The sequence below is a fragment of the Orcinus orca genome, chromosome 2, assembly GCF_937001465.1.
Source record: "Orcinus orca chromosome 2, mOrcOrc1.1, whole genome shotgun sequence".
In the NCBI taxonomy this organism is placed as follows: Eukaryota; Metazoa; Chordata; class Mammalia; order Artiodactyla; family Delphinidae; genus Orcinus; species Orcinus orca.
This window is the reverse complement of record NC_064560.1, coordinates 18,497,059-18,523,607: the sequence shown is the minus strand read 5'-3', so window position 1 is coordinate 18,523,607 and position 26,549 is coordinate 18,497,059. Positions and strand designations below refer to the sequence as shown.

Below are 26,549 nucleotides of genomic sequence, written 5' to 3'. Positions count from 1 at the left end.
TTAACTGGTTAACAGAAAAATTAACAGTGTAAAAGTGAACACAATCTGATAAACACAGATGAATTTAATCTAAATCATGCACACGGCAATGCCAAGAATAAATCCAAGCACACTTATACGTTTGCCAGTTTGGGAACACAATTCAACTCTTCCACAAAGAAACTAAAATACATTTCTGAACACCAAGGTTTTTGTGATTAAATCATTATATGAAATTCTAGGTCTGGAAGGAAGATAGACGGTCATTTTACAAAACAAGTTACTACTAAATGAAATTTTAAATGTCGAATAGCTGTGTTGTGGGATGTCTAATGTTTCAAGTGTAATTTACCAAGCTGTGCTATTTCTTGTGAGTATGGATACTTCGTGCCTCATGCGCCTGCATGCATGTTACCAGAGTCAAAATATTCCAGGCACAAAGCTCTGGATGGCCACACCAGTAGGTGGTACATTCCTAAGTAGTCTCGGCTAAGGAAGACACCTGTTTCTTCTATTAATAGTTAGCTCCATTTTCAGACCTTGCATGTGTCTGGATATACCCTTAGCATGGAGAGGAAGTACATGGCAAAGAGGAAAAGCTGACAAGGTTATTAAAGAAATAACAACTGTAGCTGGATTGGCAGAAATACAATTAAGTATCTATTATGAATGCCAGCCAAAGAATTTAGCTGAGAGAATGTGTAAGAGGTCTTTGACATTAATAAGTAAATCCTACACACTCTCCATAAAGCTAAATCTGCAGCTGACACCGGGGTCTCTTTGAGGTGACCTGGTGTTAGTGCAGGGTGGGCTCTGGGGAAAGACGGCCTGACTGCAGTTCCAGGTTCTGTCCAGTTTGGGCTGTGTGATCTTAATCAGCTTGTTACCTGACCTCTCTGAACCTCAGTTTCTCATCTGTAAAGTAAGGGAGAATAACCAGACCTACTCTCATGTGAAAGCTATGTGTGAGTTAAAAAAAAAAATGGTAGAGGGCTTCCCTGGTGGCGCAGTGGTTGAGAGTCCGCCTGCTGATGCAGGGGACACGGGTTTGTGCCCCAGTCCGGGAAGATCCCACATGCCGCGGAGCGGCTGGGCCCGTGAGCCATGGCTGCTGAGCCTGTGCGTCTGGAGCCTGTGCTCCACAACGGAAGAGGCCACAACAGTGAGAGGCCCACGTATCGTAAAAAAACCCACAAAAAAACGGTAGAAACAAGCACTGAAAACTTGCTCAGCAGACACTGAGCAACCGAAGAGCCATTTATCATCTGCTTTTCTCTTGTCCTGCTCTGAAACTGAAATTTGGAAGGTAAAATAGACCCTTCTCAGAATCCCGTGCACCTAGGGGCTCTCCTGTTTATTTCTAGCCAATGAAATGTGCAAGAACACGTGAGAAAGTGAGAGAGGGAACTGGAAGCGTATGTACGATAGGAGGCATCTCTATGCGGTGGGGCTGTGGGTAATTTTAATTCTTCCTCTTGCTTTGTACTTGTCCCCAGCTAGAATTTTTCAGAATAGATTGTACTTGGGTATAATAGAGAAAAAACAAAGTTACAAAATAGATAAAAGAAAACTACATGTAAAAGACTTAGAAAATTCTGAACTCACACTCAGATTTATTTTGCTCACAAAGAAGCTAAAAATTATACGTATCACCTACTTCACAAAGTAAATACCAAGTACAAAATGAATCTTTATTTGTAATAAAGTCCTTCCATTATCAGTTAAAAAATGAATGTATCGGGCTTCCCTGGTGGCGCAGTGGTTGAGAGTCCGCCTGCCGATGCAGGGGACACAGGTTCGTGCCCCGGTCCGGGAGGATCCCGCGTGCCGTGGAGCAGCTGGGCCCGTAAGCCATGGCTGCTGAGCCTGCGCGTCTGGAGCCTGAGCGTCCGGAGCCTGTGCTCCGCAGCGGGAGACACCACAACAGTGAGGGGCCCGCGTACCGCAAAAAAAAAAAAAAAAAAAAAAAAAAATGAATGTATCTTTTAGACATTACCCTAAAACACATGAGGATGTACGGCCTGCTGATGAAACAGTTTCATGCCTGGAACTCTGACTAGAAGACTTACTTAGCACATGCAGAGCACAAGCCCACATAAAATGCCACACAACATGTAACTTGGGAGAAATAGCTGAGGAAAAGTTAATTTTTTAAAAGCCCCACAGTAATAAATGATATGTCCCCTAAGTGGTTGCGGTTTCTAGTGAAACATCTTACCTATTTTTCATTAGCCTCAGCTCTCGTTTGCGTGTTGCTTCCTCTGCTAGTTGCTGGGGACTGTGCAGGCTTCCCGGCGAGGCAGCCATCACTACTCCCTGTGGCAAAGCAGTAGTTGGAGCTCGGATCTGGTAAGTCGGCATGTCACCAGTGGTGGCTGCAATGAAACAAAATATCACATGTTATATAAACAACTTATGACTTGATATTTTATGTAAAATTGACCTGGAAATAACATACTTCTTTTTACATGTTTTAAGAGGTGAGCTTGCTAATGTTTAAGATGATTATTCTGAGCATTATAGAAATTTTAGGTATCAAAGATCCCTTCAGCATTTGGAACAATGATACTCAGCATGCTCTATACATTTAATTGAAAGGTTTTTATCAAAGGCTAAAGTAGACAGGCTTTTCAACTGATAGTTCATTTAGCCTAAAATCAGTGGTGTGCTGATAAATATTTAACCACCAGCTCTCTAAGGGGGAAAAAAAAGCCCTGGTCCGTAGTGTTTATCATTCCCATGATGTAAATGCTTTCACCATGGCCAATTTCAAGCTACCGATATGACTTCACTAAATGTAGAGTTGGAAAGACATACAACAATAAGTGGCACACCATACAGACAAAATAGATGTAAATAACCTCAAGAGCATAGATACAATTATTAGAAATGATGAGTTTTAAGTATTTATTAATGTTGCTTTTAATGTAATTTGTTAAATATATATGTATTTATGTCTTTAGTTTTTAATAATGTCTGTTTTTGCAACCAGTTCATAAAAATCCTGAAAACTTAATAACTGGCTCCAGCAAATGAGTGGGAGCTGGCCCTAGCACACCACTGCAAACATTTTAATTAAGAAGAACATCTCCATCCTCTGAATACCCCAGCTAAGAGATTTTCCTAAACCCTGCAGCATGCCTGAAACAGTTCCTGAATGTCTTTAAGTGCAAGTCTTATTAACAGGTGATGACTGTTACTGGTACTGGTACTGGAAGGAAGATACTAGCTTACTGTATTTTCAGCTTAAAAACAAGGACAAAATAAGAAACAGGAAAGCTCTACTTAAAACTGGTTTCTCTAGGGAAGGATAATTTTTGTCTTTCTTAGATTTCTTGGGATAATAATACATTTCTAAGTATTCATTTTTTAAAACACATTTTCTAATTATAGTATAATCACAGTTAAATGACAGATTTAAATATTTATTTAGTATTCAGATTGAATACTAAAAGTCCCAAAGTGTAATAATTTAATTTCAAAATTTGTCTATCTACTGCAATAAACACAGGTTCCTAGGAAGGACAGATGGATTTAAGTGATTAAACATGTTTCTACCACCAATGTGTCAACTTTGAGAACGTATGGTCCAGAATTAATTTGACATTTTGATGAGATATTACAAAATACATGCTCTCTCAAAGTTAAATGCAAGAAAAAGGTTAAAAAATCCTATAAAATCCTATAAAAATTGGTCTGATCTAAATCCCAATCAAAATATGAAATGCATCACTGCTGTATGTCATTAAAATGTATTATACCTATTGAGTAAGAAACAAAATTTTACCCAAAGGGAGACAGAGACTTTTTTCACTTAAGTAGAATATTATCACTGAAAATAGCCAAGCATTTTAAAATGTTAATCGAAAACTGATCTATGTGCTTCTTTTGGGTAAATGCCAGGTGTCTTCCCTCTAGGGCTCAAGAGTTAGGTGAAAGAATAAAAATATGGCTTTGGGGGCTTCCCTGGTGGCACAGTGGTTGAGAATCCGCCTGCTGATGCAGGGGACACAGGTTCGTGCCCCGGTCCGGGAAGATCCCACATGCCGCGGAGCAGCTGGGCCCGTGAGCCATGGCAGCTGAGCCTGTGCTCCGCAACGGGAGAGGCCACAACAGTGAGAGGCCCGCGTAACGCAAAAAAAAAAAAAAAAAAAAAAAGGGCTTTGGGTGAAGATCACTCAATTCTTCATAAGGTTTACAAAAATATCATTTATAAGGTTCTTCCTTCTATATATAATTTAATAAACAATGGTGAATAAACAGTAACTGTGATAGATATAATGATCACCAGCAGAATCTCTATTAATAAACTTGGGAAAAATCCTAAATTTGTTTTCATGACTAATTAAAATACTGTACACACATATGTCTCATTAGGTGTCATAGAAATTTTTGAAATATTGAAGAAGATAACTTTAAAAATCAGTTGTAAACTTACTAAAGATTTTTTTTTAAATATTTTAATCATATTGCCAGAGGAGCTAGAACGGTGCACAGAACAACATGGTTCTCTCCTTTTCTCTTTATCCACATCAAGGGAAGGTGGCTATGGGATAATAAAGGTTAAACAATGGAACCCGCTGGAGGCAACAGAGGCTTTCTAAAATTGGAACAATGGCCAGCAACGAAGAAGAAGTCCATGTGTCATTATGCTGACATTTGCAGGCAGCAGGGATGCAGACCTCGGTCTAGGGTTGCTCTTGCCAAACACTGCTGACAAAGAGTGCAATACAATGAATAGAAAGGTACAGAGGGGTTTGCTGTGCTTGTTCGAGTTTTGTGTGTACTTTTTGTACTGTAAGTTAAAGCAGAATGCTTGAGTAACCATTTTTTCAAAAAAGGAAAAAGTCGGGGTGGGCAGGAATACTTTGCAGGTGAAAAGTAAAGTTCATTCACTGGTCTTAAAACCAGAAATGGTTCTAAACTTGTGCCTATTTCCAAAAGCTGAAACTACCCTCCAAGGACCAAACTTGGCACCAGCAAGAACAATGGCACTTTCAAAAGAAGTATTCTTAAAACATTTTGAGCAACAGCTCAGGAAAACATACCGCTTTAAAATGATAACTTGGAAGGGAATGATATATTTGGATGTATTAGTTCTGGATGTTAGCTAACAAACTGGGTTTTATTACAATTTTTCAGACATAGTGTATATTCATTTTATCTCCTTCAACAAAAATCAGTTTGCAGCTCATTAGTTCAAGCCAGAAACAGGAATTAGTATAAATTAGTAGGAATTTGTATAAATTTCTGTAATATCCCAACGAATCTATATGACAGTACTATTCTAATGGTCACTGAATAAGTATCAGTGGATGAATTCCATATATTCAAATATGATCACATTAGCAAGCATGTTAATAAGATATGGGCAAAGAGAATCTCTTGTTTTGAGGAAATCCAAATGTCAGAAAGTTTTGTTTTTGAAACAAGTTATCCAAAAGTTTTTATCTTAGCTTTAGTTTCCAGTGTTATGGATGCAGTGGTGATTTAAAGCAGGTTAGCTGTTGAGGATCACAGTTCAGAGAACCATACTACATTCTTCGATGACACATTCTGATCCCTGTACTCTTATGAAGGCCAATTCCTGTTCCATCTTAACTACTGAAAGTGTCCAAATTATTTTTTATGCTAGAATTTCACTGTATAAATTATTTCTGAAAATAAATGGGCCATCAGTGGGGGCTTCAAGCTCATGACTGAAGAAGAATAAGAAAAAGATATGTATACATTAATTTTACTCTAAGGCAGCAAACTTTAAAGGCAAGTCAGGGATATCTTTTTTACCCTAGACTCTAGCACAGTCCTCGGCATACAATGGGTGCTTTGTGAGTTTACATGTGCACCACAAAGTAAATTTTGAACTTCTCAAGGTTTTGCAAAAGCCCACTGCCATTCAGAATGTTTAAAATAAGCAATCTTATTATTATAAGACTATAATTAGCTATTGTTATTATAGCTAAGTCTTTAACACTAAGCCATGGAAAGCCCGATAAGATGCCATATATTTATACAAACTGACCTTTCTTGATAAAAGGCGTTATTTCTTAAGTCTTCCCTTAAATATTACTTATCTACCCTGGCATTTTAGAAACAGAGGAGTTGTAATTACAGTGTGATTCCAACCATCTAACTCCTGACATGAAAAAAAAGTTTAGGTTTAGTGTCAATATTTCATGGGAAAGAAAATTCCTAGGACTCTCAACTCTGGTCAGTAACTTCATACCTCTCTTTGCAAGCTTTAAACACGGTACAGCAGAAAAAGCATGGGATTTGGAGTCTGGGTTCTAGTCCAGCTGTGCCACTTACCAGATATGTGACTTGGGGCAAGTTCAGTTTCCTCATCTGTAAAATGGGGATACATGATCTCATTTAATACTCACAATAAACCCTATAATGTATGTCAAAGTGTCTAGCACAGTGCCTGGCACATGGTAGGCTTTCATCAAATGTTAGTTCCCTTCCTCTTCCCTTCCTTAAGTTCTGAAAGACAATGTTCCAAATTATGCTTATACTGTATAATTAAAAGACATATAACAACCATATTTTCCCCTGGAGTTTCCCTTCTAACAAACCTAGGTAATAGAATGACTGAAACGTATGGCTCTTATTCCTTATTTTGTTTAAAAAATATGCCCCTTAAAAAGCTTTTAAAATTTCTACTATATTTTATTATATCCCTTTAGAGAATAAATCATTAAAAGATAATATAAAATGTCCTTTTTAATGTGCATAATCATTTAAAAGAGAACCTCGAAGATGGAGGATCACAAAGAAACACGATACAATCTCATCAGACTGGTAATAAGAAAACTGAAAACCTCACAAGTAAAAGGTGTTTGTTTCTTTCTAACCAAGAAAGAAACAAGAAACTCAGCCAAATGCCTATCTTGATAGCTTCCAAAGTGAAACAGTTTATCAACACCCCAAATGATGGTGATATTACTTGCTTATTGGTTTATTGAGATCTCTGAGCACATCAGCTGAATAGAAACATTTTTCTATGTGCAGCTCCTCCCTTCATATGTCATTTTGCTCTGCGTCACTAATCCCAAACACACTGAAGTAACACGCAATGGAGGTGACTTAGGAGCCGTACTTGTTAGCAGGGGCTTCTTTCCCTGGCTCCAGCGAACCAAGGACATCTTCACTTTTCCTTTTGATCCTCTCCTCCCCACCACCACACCAGTACTCAAAATGCCCAAATCAGGCTTGTCCTCGCCTGGTGTCTCACACTGTCAAAAACTTTCCCTCCTCCATTGCTCCACTTTTTCCAGGAAAATGAAATCCTATATAAGTGTAACTAAGTACTGATCATTTTCAAATTTGCTACAATTACTATAACAGACAGACCATGTGGAATTAAGCCAGTACTATTTTTTATTTTAAGTTACACATATAAGGGAGCTTCCTGAGTTGTTTATTAAGTGAAACTCTTAAAGTGACAAAAAAAAGTCTATGTAAAAAGATGAAATTATGAATATTGAAATTTAAAGTTCTCTATAATAGCAAATATATGCTCTATTGTCCTATGAGAGTAATAATAAATATTCTAGAAAAAATCCATTTTGACTACTTAATATGATGCTAACTTCATTTTGCATGTTTTATAAGCAGTGTGTAGTATGCTATTATAACTCATCTAACCGTAGCATTAATTTACCAATGTCAGGTGGATTTTGAGCAGCAATGTAATATGGTGTGAACAGAACCTGACAAGGAGTCTGAAAACCCAAACGGGTTCACCACTTGCTAGCTTTGTGAGCTAGGAGAGCCTTTACCCACTCCGATCCGATCCCTGTTCAGTTACATGCAAATGAGTGTAACAATATCTGCGCTAAGTGCCTCAGTGAGAATGCATGGAAAGTGCTTCTCCTCTCCAGTATTTAAACATGGTTTCTTCATTGAGGCTTGCCCTGATCCTTTAACCCATATTACTGCTTCCTGTGGGTCTCTCGTGATCTGACAGCTTCTCTGATAGCACTCACCCCATAAGTGATTTTTTTAATTTTAAAGTTTATGTAAATGCAAAGCATCATCATAATTATTAGGCAACGTATTCATATAGGCATATAAAACTGGACAAAGTGAAACAATTATCCTAAACTATATTTCATTAAAAATTTTTCAGAAACAGTGAGGAAATAACACAGAGGCAATTTCAGTATACCTTCCACACAGGTTTGGAGTTTTATGGAAACTTAAGGTAGATGAGTGACTTCTTGTTTTCATTTCCAACATGATTATAACTTGCTTTGCTACCAACTTCAAGAAGCTGTTATAACTTGATCCAAAACATTCCTTTACGTGAGAATTTCCAAATAAAAACCTTTTCCAGCAGCCTCTTTTCACAAAGGTAAAATGCATCCTTATTCACTAAGATACTGTTTTCCAAATTTGAATAAGTTGTAATATTTGTTTTTTAACAATTCAGAAATCCAGGCTGAATACAATTCATCAGGGTTTTTTAGACTTGGAGACTAAAGGGTATGGAATTAGGCTCCTAAACATAATCAGCTTATGAACAAAGCCAAGAACTATTTCTAATAAAACTTTAAACTATACCCAACAGAATCAATAATATAATTCTATAAACCAAAGATATTCACTTTCACATTCGATTCTATGATCCTATAAGCAAATGCTCCTAAAACCTTTACCAGGCCAGTCATTATTTTGGAGCCTGAGTTTGGTCCAGATCAGCTTTTCAAACTATAAGTTGTAGACCATGAGTAATTCAGTAATTAATTTCATGGGTCAAGAATAGCATTAAAAAAAGAATGGAATAGACAAGTATGAGTACATCACATAGAGTAAGGATAAGCACTATTTTTGAAACTTGTTTTATATAAATGTACTTGTTTTATATAAATATACACACACACACACACACACAAGGTCTATGGCATCATGCTGTAAAATGTGGGTCATAGTCAAAAAGTTTGCAAGTCAAATATCTAGCTCAGTCCACTTGGTTGCAATCCACACGGGGAGGGGGCGGAACTGGGACACCAAAGGTGGGCCCCAAAGCTGCTCTACTACACCTTGAAAAGGCCCCTTAAATCCTGTGCTCTTTGGGCTCCTCGAAAAAGCAAATAAAATATGCTTTTCATTTTCAAATAGCATTTTCAATAGAATTGATTCTGTGAGAACTGACCAGATTTCCAAAAATAATGATTTCCAAAGGCACAAAGAGGTCTTGCGAAAAAAGTGACATTTAAAAAATTTCAGCATTCTGAAAAATTTAAACTAGAATGGGTAAATCATGTATAAGCATTATGGGTAAAACTGTGAAAAAAAATATTTTCAAGGATAGTGGTATGTTCACTCTGTAAACATAAATGCATAAAAATGTTCATTTATTTTCAAGCAATGGTTAAACATTTATGTAAATTTTTACTTTAAAATTTAATATTTAAATATATTCTGGGTATTCTCAAATCATTTATTTTTTGTTATAATTCTCTCTCATGTTTGGACATGAAAATTGGAATTAAAGGCTTAGTAAAGAAAGATATAAGGGTGGGAGGGAGGGAGACACAAGAGGGAAGAGATATGGGGACATATGTATATGTATAACTGATTCACTTTGCTATAAAGCAGAAACTAACACACCATTGTACAGCAATTATACTCCAATAAAGATGTTTAAAAAAATAAAGAAGATATAAACCAACTAATAATTTTTAGAAAATACATGTATGCACAAAAATGCCTTTTGGTTCTAAGAATCATATGACATGCAGTATCTGAGATTATTTTAAGTCCATCTATATCTTACAATAAATCTGTTATGTGAGGGCTTCTGCATTCTATAGCCCCTCTAAAACCTCACGAAAACTTCTTTGAGAAAAACAATTTAACACAGGCTTTACTTGCTCAAGACAATGGAATGTTCCCATCCGGAAGAGAGCCGCGACCCACTAAGTGAAGAGATAAGGTGTGGTGAAGCTGTTTACAGTCACCCACTCTTCGGGAATTCAACTGCGAGCTTAGCACCAGGCTGGCACTCAACTGCCGGTAACTAAGTCACCAGCATTACCTGTAACTGAGGGCACCACCCCCGGGAAGAACTGCAGGTGGGGCGGGTGGGTGCGGGTCGGCACTGAAAGATGCGCACTCCCCGGACCGGGCGCTAGCGGGCACTCCGGCCCCGCCAGGCGCCTGCGCAGGCCGCTCGGCCCCGCCAGGCACACTCTTACCTCGAGCGGAACGTTAAGGCGAGGCTCACGGGACCTGCTAGGGGTCTACGGGCGACGGCGGAGAGGGTGGCAGCCCCCACCTGCGTGCGGCCGGGCGGAAAGAACTGAGTCAATCACAGCGTGACTCGGGCTGACGTCAGCGTGCTGCCTGCCTGCAGTTTAACTTTCCACTGCCCGCCGCACCGATTCCAGGAAATGTAATGACGTCGGCCCTTTGAACCCGGTTAGCTGAGAAGCAGACCATTTTAAACAGTACGGAAGGAACGGCAGGCTCACAAACACCCCTGACGCGCTGTGTTTCCTATTCTGTCTTGCAGCTACATTTGAACACAGCAAGAAAATCGGAAGCTTACTTTTTTTTTTTTTTTTTTTTACAACTTGAACAGAATGTGTGTTTGACTTGCAGCTGCACTGGATCTGCAACAGGTTGCAGATGAATCAACAGCTTATTTTAGTAGAGCAAATGGAGACGGGGGGGGAGGGAGAGAGAGAGAGAGAGAGAGAGAGGGAGGGAGGGAGGGAGGGAGGGAGGGAGAGAGAGAGAGAAAGGGGAAGCAGCACAGTACTGAGCAAAGAAGCGGTTACACTCAGATGCCTTCACAGAGTGCCGAGTATATTCGGTTACAGATTAGAAGGAACGTCTTACTCCTCAGCTACTAGAAAGTTAATACTTTTTGAAACACTCAGAGGTTCCTAAATAATTTTTCTAAACTTCAAAAACAATCTTGCGGAATTTCAATCCCTCTTTAAAATTCTTACCTGTTTCGTCTCCAGTTACAGCCATGATGGGCTTCTGCATACAGAACTGTCTTGCTTCCCCTATCACAGGACCACATAAAGTGTTCCAAACCAGCAAGCATGTGCAGGGTAAGTAGGAGTACTGACATCACAGTGACCTCACTAGCTATCACTGCCATCAATTTGCTTTGTCACAGACGAGCTCACTGAAACCAAACCCTATAAAAACCCTTCCTGTAATAAATCATCTCAATGTTCTTGTTTCTTATTTTTACATAAAAATCGAGTTGGGCTCTGGCAAAAAATACATCTCATTAGCATTAAAAGTTACATGGCTATTTCTTATGGGGCTACTTTTAAATTATTGTTCTGTCCAAGGTTTCTAAGTAACCAAAGTAGGCATAAAGCTTATATATTTTTCGTAACTCATAGGAGAAAAAACACAGATTTAAAAACAACAACTGACAATCAACCCAGAAAAACGCTGTGAAACACACAGAAGTGTATTTCAGACACTTTTAAATTCACCAAGAAATACCCAGCCACCTTAGTTTACTTGACACATTTTTATTTGCTACAATGACATAAAATCCAGCTGTTTATAAGATGACACAGAATTTGCTAATTTCACTTGAAGGGCATACATACTGAAATTTTTAAAATTCACTGTGCCAAAAGCAGTAAGTATTATATAGCATTCCTCCATAAACATTATGGAACCACATGAATTTGCTGATATTTAACATTTGGGGGCCACAAAAACAATAATTTCATGTGGCTCAATCTAATGCACTATTTTGCTCAATTAAAATCCTTTGAAAGAATTTTGTGATTTAAAAAAATTCATAAATAAATCACAGTTACTATTCATAAAATTTAAAAAATATATCCAGTTTCATTTGGATCACTTAATGAAGGTTCAGCACATGAAGAGCTGGATCACTATTGGAAATTTAACAATTACAAAGTTAGACCAAAGAGTTGCACATGTTCAACAGTAAAACAGACCACAGCCCAGGGGAAAAAATGATCTGCATCTCTACTGCACAAAAAGAAGTGACATGTCACTGATCTTGTATCTTGATCAATGGGTTTACAAAGCCCATTCCCTGTATGATTAGGATCCAAACCATTCTTATGTCAGTGAAAGGGCATTCCACCACATTCTTGCCTTATTCAATGAAGTACCTCTAGTAAGGCAGGGACTTCACATTCAGAGGCTTAGGAGGCGAAACATAAGGGAGGATCCATGTTTACAGTAATTCTCCAGGGCACATAAACTGAAGACATCCTGGCTAAGTAAAAAAGTCTGGGGACCAATGGAGAGTCCATGAAGGATTCTTTTCCATCCCAGCCACACCTAAGGGCTTGGTTCCAAGACTACTAGTCAACTTTATTTCAAATTTGAGAAAGTTCAAATTGATTTTAATCTCAACATTTCTTTATGGACTTCCCTGGTGGCACAGTGGTTAAGAATCCACCTGCCAATGCAGGGGACACGGGTTCAAGCCCTTGTCCAGGAAGATCCCACATGCCGCGGAGCAGCTAAGCCCGTGCACCACAACTACTGAGCCTGCGCTCTAGAGCCCACGGGCCACAACTACTGAAGCCCGCATGCTCTAGGGCCTGCATACCACAACTGCTGAGCCCGCATGCTGCAACTACTGAAGCTCGTGCGCCTAGAGCCCATGCTCCACAACAAGAGAAGCCACCGCAATGAGAAGCCCACGCACTGCAACAAAGAGTAGCACCCGCTCGCCGCAACTAAAGAAAGCCTGTGCACAGCAACGAAGACCCAATGCAGCAAAAAACAAATAAATAAAAAAAACACATTTCTTTAAATTGGCTCTTAAGTGCTCAATAACTAATAGTGGTAAAAAAGGGTAAAGGAATGAAAGGAAGAAGGGGGGTTGGTTGCTTGGCTGACTACTGCTATTGGTACAGTTTTAATAAATCCCCTGGACCAGATAAACTCGGTTAATCAACACACAGGAATAGTAACATTTTCACAGAGGGAGTGTATTTCACTGTCATTCACTAAATGGTTATTGAACATTTATCATACGCCAGGGACTGTGCTAGGGACTAAAGATACCTGTCCAAACAGAAGTCACCATGTGGGCAGGACACAGAGAGTCACAATATGGTGGGATACATGCCCTAAGAAGGTGCAGGGGTCACACCAGACAGATTTGGAAGGGAGAGGAAGGTTTCCTAAGGAAGTGCTATCCCACATGAAACCTGGATAATGTACATGATTGTGGAGGTGTTCCTGTCAGGGTACAAGGCTCTGCATGAGGCCCCTAGAGCGGAGAGGAGCCATGGCATGTCACAGGAAATGAAAGAAATTCTGCACAAAAGAGGGAGAAGTTGAGGGAGAAGCCTAGTAACCTAGTAACGGATTAAACAGAGGTATGGTCTTTGTTAGGGATTCTGACTTTGTCTAACAAGTAACAGGCATTCACTGAAGGATTTTGAGCAGGAAGCTGACGCAATTACATGCATATGAATTTTAGAAGCCCCACCCCTAAGTGTAGAAGTGAGCACACAGTGGGGAAAGGGAAATGCTGGAGGCAGAGACTTTGTTTTTAAGAAATACTAGTAGCTCCCAGAATCATTGGGAGGCATCAACAAAGGGAGCCTAGCTAAACTTTCAGGAGCAACTCCCAAAAAACCAGGCCAAAAAGGGAGCTGCTGTCTCTGGCATGATTAGGAAAATCAGGATGCTGTTCTACAGCTACCAGCTTCCAGGCAGCCACCTGGCAGGGACTAGGGATCATGGTAACACAGGTCAGAGGGCATGGCAGCCAGAACGAGGACTATGACGGTAGGGGTGGAGAGGACTGAAGAGACGTGTGCTACAGGAAGAAGAATGGATGGAGAAGGGGTGGGAGAGTGATGGGTGACACCCTTCTGCATGAAGCAACAGGATGGAGAGTTACTGAAATAGGGTAACAAAAGGAGAACTGGGGTGGGAAAAATGGATGTGGGGTTTTGGACTTCAGGCGTCGGAGATGTGTGCCATGGGCAGGGATGAGGTCATCCAGGGAGGGTAATCAAGTCAGGTGGAAGAGGGCGCGGGATGCAGCCCGAGTACCACCACCAGCACCTACAAGCTGGGCAGAGGCGACTGGAAGAAGGGGTACAAGCATCCAGGAAGTGAAGGAAGCAGAGGTCGGTAGTGCTAAATGCTGTGGAGGGATCAATCAAGATGAGGGCAGAGACTCACAGAAAAACTGCTGTGACCTTTCAAGGAGATGACAGGGTGGAAGGTGGACAGAGTAAGACAAGAACACTCATGGACCCCACTATGTTTAACAAAAAACTAGAACCCCTGGCCACCATTATTTTTAAGATGGAGAAGGTGAAGAGAAAAGAAAAGGAAAAGAAAAGGCAAGGAGAAAGAACAAGAGGAATAAAGATTGGAAAGGAAAAAAGAAACATCTTACTTGTATTTGATACAAACATTCATGTAGTATCACAGGGAGATTCACCAAGATTCAGCATATTATTAGAAGTAATTAGAGTTTAGAAAGGTTCATAGATAAAAGGTAAACTTAAAAAGATCAATATTTCTCTATACCAGGAACAACCAGAAAATGTAACAGAAAGCTACCACTCATAATAGCAAAACAAACAAACAAAAAACCCAAAAAAGCAAAACCCTAATGGGTTAAACATTTAAAAACTAACTGAACAAAAAGTATGGAGAAAATTTCAAACTGTTAAAAGAAGTTAAGATCTGGATAAGTGAAGACATTCTGTGCTCTGTTGGTGGGAATGTAAATTGGTGCAGCCACTATGGAAAACACTATGGAGGGTCCTCAAAATTAAAAATAGAACTACCATATGATCCGGCAATCCCACTTCTGGGTATTTATCTGAAGAAAATAAAAACACCAATTCAAAAAGATATCTACACCTCCACGTTCACTGCAGCAATATTTACAATAGCCAAAACGTGGAAACAATCTAAGTGTGTCTATCGACAGATGAATGGATAAAGATGTGGTGTATATATTATACAATGCAATTTTAATCGGCTATAAAAAAGAAGGAAATTCTGCCGTATGTGACAACATAGATGGACCCTGAGAGCAGCATTATGTTAAATGAAATCTGTCAGAGAAAGACAAATACTGTATGATATCACTTATATGTGGAATATAAACAAACAAACAAACAAAAAAATCCCAAACTCATAGACACAGAGAACAGATTGGTGGTTGCCAAAGGTTGGGAATGAGGGGTGAGCAAAAAGGGTGAAAGGGGTGTCAAAAGGTACAAACTTCTAGATATAAAATAAGTAAGTCCCAGGGATGTAATAATGTATAGCATGGCGACCACAGTAAACAATACTGTGTTGCATATTTGAAAGGTGCTAAGAGTAAATCTTTTTTTTTTTTTTTTTTTTTGCGGTACGCGGGCCTCTCACTGTTGTGGCCTCTCCTGTTGCGGAGCACAGGCTCCGGACACACAGGCTCAGCGGCCATGGCTCACGGGCCCAGCCGCTCCGCAGAATGTGGGATCTTCCCAGACCCGGGCGCGAACCCGCGTCCCCTGCATTGGCAGGCGAACTCCCAACCACTGCGCCACCAGGGAAGCCCCAAGAGTAAATCTTAAAAGTCCTCATCATAAGAAAAAAAAAATTTGTAACTATATATGGTTAAGAATGTTAACTAGACTTATTGTGGTGATCACTTATTGTGACTATACAAATGTCAAGTCATTATGTTGTACACCTGAAACTAATAAAACGTTATGTGTCAATTACACCACAATGAAAAAAGACTTCAGTTCTCCCTAAGTTAATGTATAAATTCAATGTAATTTCATCATTGGTTTTATTATTATATTACGTTATTATTATTTGGGAACTCAAACTTGTTCCAAATGCATATGAGAGAACAATAGTTCACAAAAGCTAAAACAGCGCTAAAAAAAAGTTAAAAAGACAAAAAAGGGGCACTTGTTCTGTGACAACAAAACTAGAGTGGTGCTGGCACGCAGAACAGAGAATGCTGAGACAGATCGGGGCTGCACGAGGGCTACTTACTGCACAGTTAAGAATGCCCATAAGTCAGCGGGGAAAGGACAAACCGTTAGCAGGGAAAACTGGCGCCATACGTGGGGAAACAATAAAAATGGGTTCCCACTCGACACTATACACAGAGGTGGACCGCAGGTAGATTAAGGACATAATGTGAGAGGTAACACTGTAAAGCTAACAGAATCAATGCAGAAAAAAATCTTTGTTACTTAGGGAAGAAAAAGAGTTCTTAAAACCCCCAAAGTATAAAACTTATGTATGTATTAACGATGCAAAACACAAAACATTTTAAAAAACTCTCCTTCTTAAAGTATCAGTAGTTTTTAGTAGATTTTCCATATTAAAAAAATAAAATTGGAAGAAATGAGCATTCTTTATGATTTTTCACAAAAGATGTATTTCATATTTAGACATATAGGGTTCATGAGTACTGGGGAAAAAGAATGGGTACTTTAAATTTATATTTAAAAGAAAACATTAAAGCACTGGGTAAGTACTATGGATTTTTTTTTTTTACTCCATAAATGTCACCACTTTGGCTCTTCATACACTTTTATTATAGTCCATATAATACCTAAGAGTAAAGCTCCCCAAATACCTAAGAGTAAAGCTAATTATCAAGAGATTCATCAATTATAATCTGCTTTTTTCTATACTTGCAAGACTTTCAAACTAAAAGAACTGATATTACTTCCTTTGAAATTAGTGCAAATAGACCAAGGGGAATAGAATTAAACTAAAACACAGGATTTTTGAAAGTTGTATTGAACACATTATAGTTATTTGAGCACAACTGAATGAAATTAAAATAATGTATAATTCAATTTTAACTGAAATCTTAGGTTACCCTAAAAACTTAGGGCTACATCCCAACTGCTTTATTTCACTACTCAGCTTTCATTAAGAGGTAGAACAGGTACCTCAGAATTCAAATATACTAAGAATGGTCTAAAGAAAGAACAAAGTCAGCATTTGTTTTGAAATGAGATGTCTAGAAAGCAGACTTGAGTATAACCACTGGGGAAAAACCCAAATTCAGTGCCTCAAGGACTGGATACTTAAATCTTCCTACACTAGGTACTAAAAACATACTCAGTACATTTCTAACCCCCAAATGAAGAATATTTACTTAATTAAAAACTTCATTCATGTTTTCAACTCCTTTTTTCCATTATGCTACTCTGAATTTAACTTTTCTTTAGAGCCAATAAAATCTAAAAATTGAAAACTGTATAATTTATTTAACTTATTGTTTAATATACTAAAATATTTCTTCTCCAAGCCTTTTTAAGTCCTCCCTCCCTCCCCCGAAAATCTACCTCCTGTATATTTCAGAAAACTATGAAATCACCACTAAATGGAGTGCTATAGTAACCCATGGGTATTCTAAATGTATTAGATGAATGACATATACCTTGAACCACCACCTGGCTGCCTGGGACAAAGAACTGCTGTGTGCCATCTGCTGACTGTGTTGCGTACTGTACAATTGTAGCACCTGGCGGAGGAGCTCCTGAATTTGTCATTGTTAATGCCTGCAGTCCCTGAACACCATCAGATCCTGGGTTAGAAATCTGGATTGCTTCACCTTGGGCTATAGCAACTTAACAGAAAAAGAAAAGAAAAATTAGAGAATTTCAAGATTCATTTTTAATAATCCCATATAGGAAGAATATACTCTGGATCTATTTATTACCAAAGCTTCTCATTCTCAAGTTATCCTTAATTCTCTATGCTGAATTGGTAAGGGGCTCCTCCTTCATGGGGCAACACTCTGAAAAAGCTCAAAACACTTGAAAATATCTTATATTCAGAACTGTTTGAAATACACAGAACTCATGGAGTTGTCCTCCTCTCTGGCATCCATCCAACTAAATTATTTAAGAGGAAGAGTGGAGATCAGACAGGGAGAAAGTCCAGGTTTTGATTTTCTCCAGTCTTTCATATATTTTCAGTTATAGATAAACAACATTCTTCTAACATTTAAGAAATGGTCAGTTAAATTCCATTGAGCATTATGAGTACAATGAATTTATAATTTGTTCAGGTAACTACTTGTCTAATTTATCATCAAAAGAAAGTAGCTTTTAATGAAATATATATATATACAGTATATAGCTTTAAAACATATATTTATTAAAATATACATTTCTATATATTTCTATACTTATTAAAACCTATATATATTTTTAGACTTGAGGTTTTAAAGCTCAAGTCTACAAACTGTAACCTTTGCCATTTTGACTATGTCAGGAGAATCCTGAAATATAAAATGTTAAGTTGGAAAGAACCTTAAAAGGTAACTGTATTGAAAGACTTCGTGCTACATTTACCTCTACCAAGTGTCTTGAACTGTAGCTAATGGCAACAGATATGAGGTAGACTTCCTTTAAATACTGAGACTTGCCAGCCATGTTTAAAAATTAACTTATTAACAGAAAGTTTCAAAAGAATAATTGATCAAATGTTATGTTTTTAAATTTCACTCTAATGGACAAATAAGTACTATTTAAAATATCTGAGAGTCCTATATATTTTAACATAAAGATGACAACTCCATGATTTAATTTAAACACTAGAGGTTAAGTGGAACAAGGGCTATTCTTTAAAAAAAAAATCACATATAAACCAGCTAGTTAGACTTTACAATGAAGATAAAAATGACACATAATCAGAATAACGCAACACCTATAATTCAATGTAAATGTCTTACAGGAATGCTGTAGTAGTGTCTAAAATATAGTCTGAATATTTCTGAGTCATTCCCTAACTTTGTAACGGCATCTAAGCAAAGGTGACAATCTGATCGAATAAAACTATCAGAACTATTGGTAAGATTAACAACCACCACCACAACAAATCTTCAGTTCTAGGGCCAACACAGAAAGATGGGTTAACATTTTAAAAAGATTTCAACACAGAGGCGCTGTCTGGTTTTAGTTTGTTGGCAGGCTGCTATACGATTGACAGAAACTAAAGAATCAGTTACCAAAATGTCAACAGCGCTGTGGTTGAGAAACTCTGAAGTAACCTCACTTTATTTGTCTGGCTCATCTAGAGCATTATATTCCGTACACATTTTAAAAACAAGATTTCACCATGACTCTCCAAAGATTTCAAGCTCTCAGGACTCACCCCTTAATAATAAAAGGGTTTGAAAGAAGTCTGAAAAAGAAGAGATATTGCTTCCTTGGATCTTCATGGCTGGACATGAATGAATTTCATATGTTATCATATATTTGAATGAATATTTTCAGTTGATAGTTTGTTGCCAAAGAAACAGTGCTTTAGAAAGAACAGGCATAGGCAGTGTAACCACAATGCTAAGAAGCACAAAGCCTAGCACACAGCAGGCAGTCAATAAATATGATGAATGAATGGCTATCATTTCAAGACAGAATATATAAAAATGACTTAAGCCATGTGTGAATCCATAAGAGTTAAATGAAGTATTGTTTCAAATTATAATGATAGAACTTAATTTTCCATATTGACAATACAATTACCGAGTTTTTGAACTAGTAAAAAATCTGAGTAATTGCTTCAAAGGATAAGAACCATGAAATAGGTAGATAAAAATCCTTACTTTCTTCTTTTCATACTTCATTCTTTTCATTTTTTTTCATTGTTTCCCCATAGTTCCACCCAAGCTTCTTTGCTTTCATACTATGCAAAGCTGATATACCAAGAATCTGCTCCTCTTATCATTTTATTTTCTGGTCATCATATAATTAGGTGTGGAAAACAAAAGGCAAACACACACACACAAAAGCTGGCTCTAGGGGGAAAATGTTTCTACTGATGAGTCTTGTCGTTTAGCCTAACTTTTTTTATACCAAAGGCACTCTTGATTTTGGCACTATCAAATGACAGTGGACCCTCCCATGTAAAAATGTAGCCTCTCAATTGACAATATTCCCAACGCGTGAAGATTTCCCAATGCTTCAGGATACGAGAAATAGGCTGTGTGTGTGTGTGTGTGTGTGTGTGTGTGTGTGTGTGTGTGTGTGTGTATTCAAAAGATCTGAGGAGGAAACTTTTTAGGTTACGAAATATTCAAGGATAGCATAATTTTTTTAATAAATACACATCAATATAAATTAACTAGTAGGAAAAACTAAACTGAAATTAACTGAATGAGTTTAGTCATGTCTTGTTTTAGCTAATTATTATTTTTTTTAACTTATGGAACTTTTCTAGCAAACATAAAACGTGAAAGAATTTTGTGTCATTAATTTTCCCTACCCACTCATTCCAAACCTTTTTCTGTGTCTGGAGTATTTTAAAACAAATCTCAGACATCATATCTGGCAAATCATTTTAAAGTAAAATCACTGGCCCATATCAAGGCCATTAGCAACCACTGAAAATAAAACACCTCTGTATTTCCTACTAATTTTACCTTGGGAACCTAGGTTTTATTAATGCTTTCTTGGACTGATGCATGCAACTGAGGCATAAAAGCTCACACATATGGCCACTTTGTTGTTTGTAATGAAGAGTCCACACAAGTCTATGAATACTGATTAGGATTCAAGCAGAAGTAAAAGTGGTTTATTATTTTAGAGTATATGCACATTTATTTTCCTCTTTTAAATAATCCTAATAACATTACAGTTTGATGAAATAATCTAAATTGAATTAAAACTGAACAAATAGATTATATAGTCAATTAAATTCTACTTCAATGTCCATTATTAACTGATTCAAGCCTGACAGTATGTTATCTGCTCATAGTAGTGATGGGTAGAAGTTGAGCTCTGTTGTCCTAGTTGCTCTGGGACGTACCTAACTTTTTGTCCCGTAATGTCTCAGGTGAGCTGTACTCCATAATTAAGTAGGTCGCTCTATATGCACAGATTGAATGTTGAACACACTGACCTTACGTTAAAAAAGAGTTTGTCTAGAGAGAGTATAATTCGTTAATTAACTAAGTATTTTTCTACTAAGTTAGTTTTAGTGGTTACACAAATGTCTTCATACACATTCTTATATAGTTATGATATTTAGCCTCAAATCAGAATTAACCCAAGTATGGTCTCCCCATGCCCAACTTACCACATACAACGGTAACCAGGATGCTATCATATCAACTAGTCTAGGCAATAAATTCTTTAAAAATTCCTGGTATAAAAAATTGTGTTTAAAATAATCTGCTACTTCTACTACTCATTGCCACTGAGCACTTCTCTCCTAGAGCGATTAATATCACTGAAGCAAGGAAAATACTACTTATAGGATGAAAATTCAAGAGTTTTGATTTAAAAATTTTTAATTAAAAAATATTTTAAAGTCTTGTATAATCAATAAAGAAGGAAGAAGAGAAAAATAAGGGTGGAAAACTGAAAAAAAAAAAAAGTTCATGACCAAATGAGGAAGGAGCAGAATTTATTTAAATTAAGATTTTATCTGACCTCTTTTCATGTGATGCTAACATCTTTTTAACCCTAAGCCTGTATATATGAGCTAATCCAAACACATAAACATGTAAATGTTTAATTACTTACGATTTAAAACCATCTTTATTCCACATTGCAATAAAAGGATTCATAAATAAAACTTCATCAAATGAACTTTAAAAAGGAACAGCAGACCTTATTCCAGTGAATTCTTAGATTGAAATTCAAAAAGTGAGCACAAAACAGAAGCTGTGAGTACCTGTGCCTTAAAGCCAAGAGGTGCCTTCCTCTTGAATAAAGACTAAAGAATAAATGCTAAAGAAGCATAAAGACTAAAACAGCCTCCTGCTGTAACAAGAACAGCAACACCAAGGTTAAAGAGCCAGATTTACATCAAGTAGATACCGTCCTAAGTTTGCTTTGAAAGGTACCTTGGGAGCATGTAAGAAAAGTCACTCCTAAGAGCAGTAAATGCAACTGCATTTACTTTAGAATGTGCAAGCCTATCGCGCAAATTCCTCTTACAAAGAAATGGAATCGGTGCTTATTCATTTGAGTCTCCTGAGAATTCTGAATTCTTCAAGCAATCCACAAAGTTCACAGATACCTTTCTTCATATGGTGGATTTAGGACTGACCCACTTACCTATAGTGTATAAGATGCCAGTAAAGATGAATTAATAGAGATTCACTCTAACAAGATTCCTAGTAAAATAAAGTAGGAGCAAGCAAAGAGACAGGGATATTTAGGAAAAAATAATTTGAAGTCTTAGGTGACAGTCCTTAATTGGTAAGGGAAGAAGTAGGGTAAAGTAGATGGGGGATTTAAAAAAAAACCCAAAAAGCCGTCATTAGAGAAAATTTAATGAATTAAGAAACTTCAAACATTTAAATTTCTTTACCTGCAACAGCACACATAGAAGAACCACAACTTCTACTGTTTGTGAATTCACTCCCGTTTAATGCATGTCTTGAATGTCATGCAGCAAGTAACATTCTTTGCTAATTCTAAGACTATCTGAACCACTATCATTCAGAAATATTCTCTTGAGACAAAACAGGTTTTCTTTGACCAGAACGACTTAATTGGCATACAGCAAACCTATCACTAAGATCTGTACTTCCAGCAAAGTTTCTCAAGCTGAGGTCACTTTCTTGGTGTTACAATAATGAATTCCTGCCTATTTTAAGTTATTTTCCCTACTCCGGGAAATAGCCTGTTCTAACTTTCACTTCTTATCTTTGTGATTAAAAAAAATAAGTTGAAATAATAAGGCCAACTTCCATCAAATATCTCACTTTCAACTACTAAAAATGTGACTACCTGTATATGAGAAAACCTGAATTTTTATTTTACTTCAACTTTGACTCACAAAGTTGAACACTCCTTTTACAGTTCTTTTGTTTTTAACTCCAACTAACTCAATAGCAAATTAAAAATAAAAGATCTAAAACAATAATTTTTGAAAAAAAGAAACAAAGTAAAGTTTGGGAGAAAGTCATCCATGGATAAAAGTTGAAGAAAATTAAAAAATTTTTTTTACAATAAAAGGCTATAAAAGGGTCTCAAAAATAGGTACATGCAAATACACAGAAAAATCTCCAGAAATTCTAGTAAAATAAACTCTATTCTAAAAATCAAAGGACACCAGTAATTGTTTCTATTTCTAGATATTTAAGAATATTAATTTCTGTTAAGTTATTGCTAGTAAGAAATGGTTGATGAAAATGGATCTTGTATGTATAAATATACATTTAAAGCAAATGTCTTCTAAAGAAAAGTTTAAATGTTAGTATGCACTTTTCAAATGAAAGAATTATCAACATAAACAAGTGTCACTAATTATCATTTTTAACATAGGCAATATCCCTTCTTTTGAACCAATAAAATGGCAATTTTTAACCTGCGGACAGCACAGGTAGGACAACCACAACTTTTTATTAAAATAACTGCCAGGATCATACTGTATGGGTCCAAATTAAGAAAGCGAAGTAAGAAACTGTCCATGACTTCTGATGTGGCAAATAGAGAAATGTCTAACTTCTAAACATTCGATTTTCTAGTTCTCAACCAGAACTCCTGACTCCACTCCTGCACACCCACGTACCCCACACCCAAGGTAATGACACTTACAACGAGTCCCCAGCTGCAAGCACGTGCTAAGAGCACAAGAAATAAAGGCTTTGATGCTGGCCGGGGAGAACAGTTTAACGACTGGGAGTGAGACACTGCCACAGCTGGCTTACATTTCTCTGTTTCATGTCAAAAGTAGCATGCCTCTCTTCCCCAACAGGTAAAATCTGTTATCTTCTTTTGTCCTCACATTAACCTCCGAGTTTGGCAATCTAGTATCATTCACACTTCAAAGACTAAAAACCTGAGATTCGAAACTATCTCACTGTGATCCAGGTAGTAACTGGCAGGACCAGGTGCCACCTTCCCCACGTCATCTCCAGCTTCAACATCCTCTCCAAATTCTCAGCTAATAATGTAGGCAAATTCACCACAGCATCCTCGCCCATGTCACTTATAAAGAGATCAATTCCTAAGCAGCATCAGGATATGCCAGAGAAATGTTTCAGACGACAGACAGCATCTTAGGTCACCCTCCAAACTTTAAGATGTCTTAGCATTATTTCAGCAGTAGTTTCTAACCTTTTCATGACACAAAACAGAAAATGATAATAGGTGTACAGCCCACTGCTCAAGGCCAGAGCTGACCAGCCAGGAGGTTCCAGCAGCTCCAAGCCCTGCCCAGCCATACCAGTTCTAAAACTCCCACCATCTACTCCCAGTGGGTCAGACAAAAAAGGCACAGAAATCAGTGCAGTAATAAAAGAGAAATGAAGATGAAAACCTCAAGGTCTAGCTTTGACAGACTATGGAGAGTTTTCTTTTCCTAATGTCAACTTTGGACATATTCATTCAGCGCCCTGTACAGGGTGTGGACAAATTATACGCCAGTTCTGTCAGGTATCAGCATAGGAGTTACCCAAAGAACAGAAATCACCATAGCAGAATTCGTTTAATACTGCAAATCTACCACCATTAAAAGAAAAACTCTAAAAAACTAATGACTAAGGCTTCCCCATATATTATAGCTTGCTTTAGCATCCAGGTCATAAGTTAAGACTTGAGATCTTTTGTAGGTATTGTTACTTTTTAAAGGGAAAACAGAAAATACACCTAAAATCTTAACACTGTACTTGGATCAACACAGTAATTAACGTCACACATATTCCTGTACCTAACTAGCTTGTTTAAAAAAAAACTTTGTTTCTGTCCTTTTTCTCTCTTTTCCTCCCAACTTTTCTTTCTAGCTCTCATTTTAAACTAAAGTATTTTTATATATAAAACATTCTTGATTTGGGAAAAGACTAGTGCTTTAACTGAAGCAAAAAGCACAGAATTAACAGCCCATTAAAATGCACAAGACTAAATGTGAATGTATCTGTTTATTTACAGCTTTCGGTACTTAAAATTTCAAATAAAGTGATCTGTCCAATTGCTTTAGTTTAAAAAAATAAATCATTTTTCCATTCTCTTCTAGAAAAAGCTGCAGCACAAATTAACACAGTAGAGAGTAGTGAAAACAGAATTACATTTAAAACATAGTTTAGAAAACATATGCACCTCTTTTAGATTAGTAAGTATAAAACGTAATTGTTGGTGACAAAAGCCAACAAGAATGAAATACAGACATTTATATCTTATTATGTTCACATGTATCATAGAGACAAAAACAGTAAGTTTTAAACTTTTACTAGATATGAATATACACACATAAATAAGAAAAACCCTCTCTTTATTTTTACCCCAAAGTTTTCTTCTATTTTCAGTAAAAAATTTTTTTACTTTTCAAAGTATATACGACAACTGTCAGTACAAATCTCTCACTTCTTTAACATGTACTTTTCACACTATGATACACAGTTTAGGTATCATGACGCATTTTAAAATGGGTCAGTTTAGTGTCAAAACCCGAGATGCTTCAAGGAAACTAGAGAGACTTAAAGTTAGCAGTACGTCATATGGAATTGCAGCATACATACTGTATTGCCCCGTGCTAGTCTGATATATGCTAGTCGGCACTGCCATTGCAGCGATATTAGGTGACGTCCCTTCTTCCTCGGATTTTTCTTCTTCAATCTTGGGAACACCAGGCACATCAGAGGAAAGTTCATTCAGTATTTTTCTAAAATATAATTTAACAATATAAATAATTAAGATACATGAATGAGATTTAAAACAGAACAGCTATAATGGGAGAATCTGATGTATAATTATTCTCTTTTTTTGGAAAAAGTATCATTACAGTAGGAAACTTAACTTACCTGTAAGAGGGTCTTCGTGAAAGGATTTCTCTGCGTTTATGAAAATCAATTACACTTTCTGATTCTGCAGACTCATCTGTCTCTGCAATTGTTGCTACCTATAACACAAGAGTTCCTGAAATGCATCATAAAATCCATGGTATCTCCTTCATTCACAACACGGTGCTTAAGGGTCTCTCTGTGTGCAGCACTAAGCCGGGAGCTGGGAACAGAACACACTGAGACGCACTAACCACGCTCACAACCTGGTGCAGAGGAAGAGGAAGCGCAGACAACAACACTTAGCTGTAGAACCAGCCTGTGTGCAAAGGATGGCACAGATAACGTATACTGCAGAAATGCAAATGAGTGTCAGGCAGCCTTCAGGAAAGCACTCAGTGTAAGATACACAAGACCTAAGATCCAACCCTGAAAATATCTCATAAATCCAGCAGGGGGTGAGCCAGCGAGTGACAGAGGCAGAAAACAATACCACTGCTGACTTATGCTGCTGTGTCTTCAAATTAGACATTAGATAGGTCCAAAGAAGAAAGAATATTTAAGCAGGTAAACACGTGGGTAACAAGCCTGGTTAAAGTTACAAGAAGTAGGTGGGGTGGGCTTGATGGCAGTAGGTCTTGAAGGTCAAAATAAGGAATTTCTCCTTAAAAGAAAGATCAGATTTTTAAATACAATTTCATTTTTTCAAGTAATAGTATAATAACAAATAGTAAAGAAAGTCAGGAAACTAAAATAATGAATCTCTCTACAACATGACTGCTCTCAATATATTCAGCCGTCTATCATAGGGGCTAGGATAGTTCTGAGTTTGCAAAACTCACTTTACTTAATATTACAATTATATGGG

At 37.3% G+C, this 26,549-nt stretch overlaps 1 protein-coding gene across 33 annotated transcripts in view; it reads right to left on the bottom strand.

The window, feature by feature from the left end:
- The window catches only part of CREM (cAMP responsive element modulator), a 66,760-nt gene that overhangs the window by 2,923 nt on the left and 37,288 nt on the right, over positions 1-26,549 (bottom strand). For 12 of the 33 annotated variants that reach the window (XM_049706167.1, XM_004275888.3, XM_033439285.2 and 9 more), the window contains 5 exons: positions 25,703-25,800; positions 25,421-25,563; positions 17,384-17,572; positions 6,289-6,324; positions 2,198-2,354 (listed from right to left, as the gene is read on the bottom strand). In XM_049706167.1, coding sequence (XP_049562124.1) covers positions 2,198-2,354; positions 6,289-6,324; positions 17,384-17,572; positions 25,421-25,563; positions 25,703-25,800 — 623 coding nt within the window. Of the gene's footprint in view, positions 1-2,197; positions 2,355-6,288; positions 6,325-10,940; positions 11,151-17,383; positions 17,573-25,420; positions 25,564-25,702; positions 25,801-26,549 lie in introns of those variants that run through there. The other 21 variants (XM_033439288.2, XM_012535235.3, XM_033439287.2 and 18 more) reach the window with 7 other exon arrangements.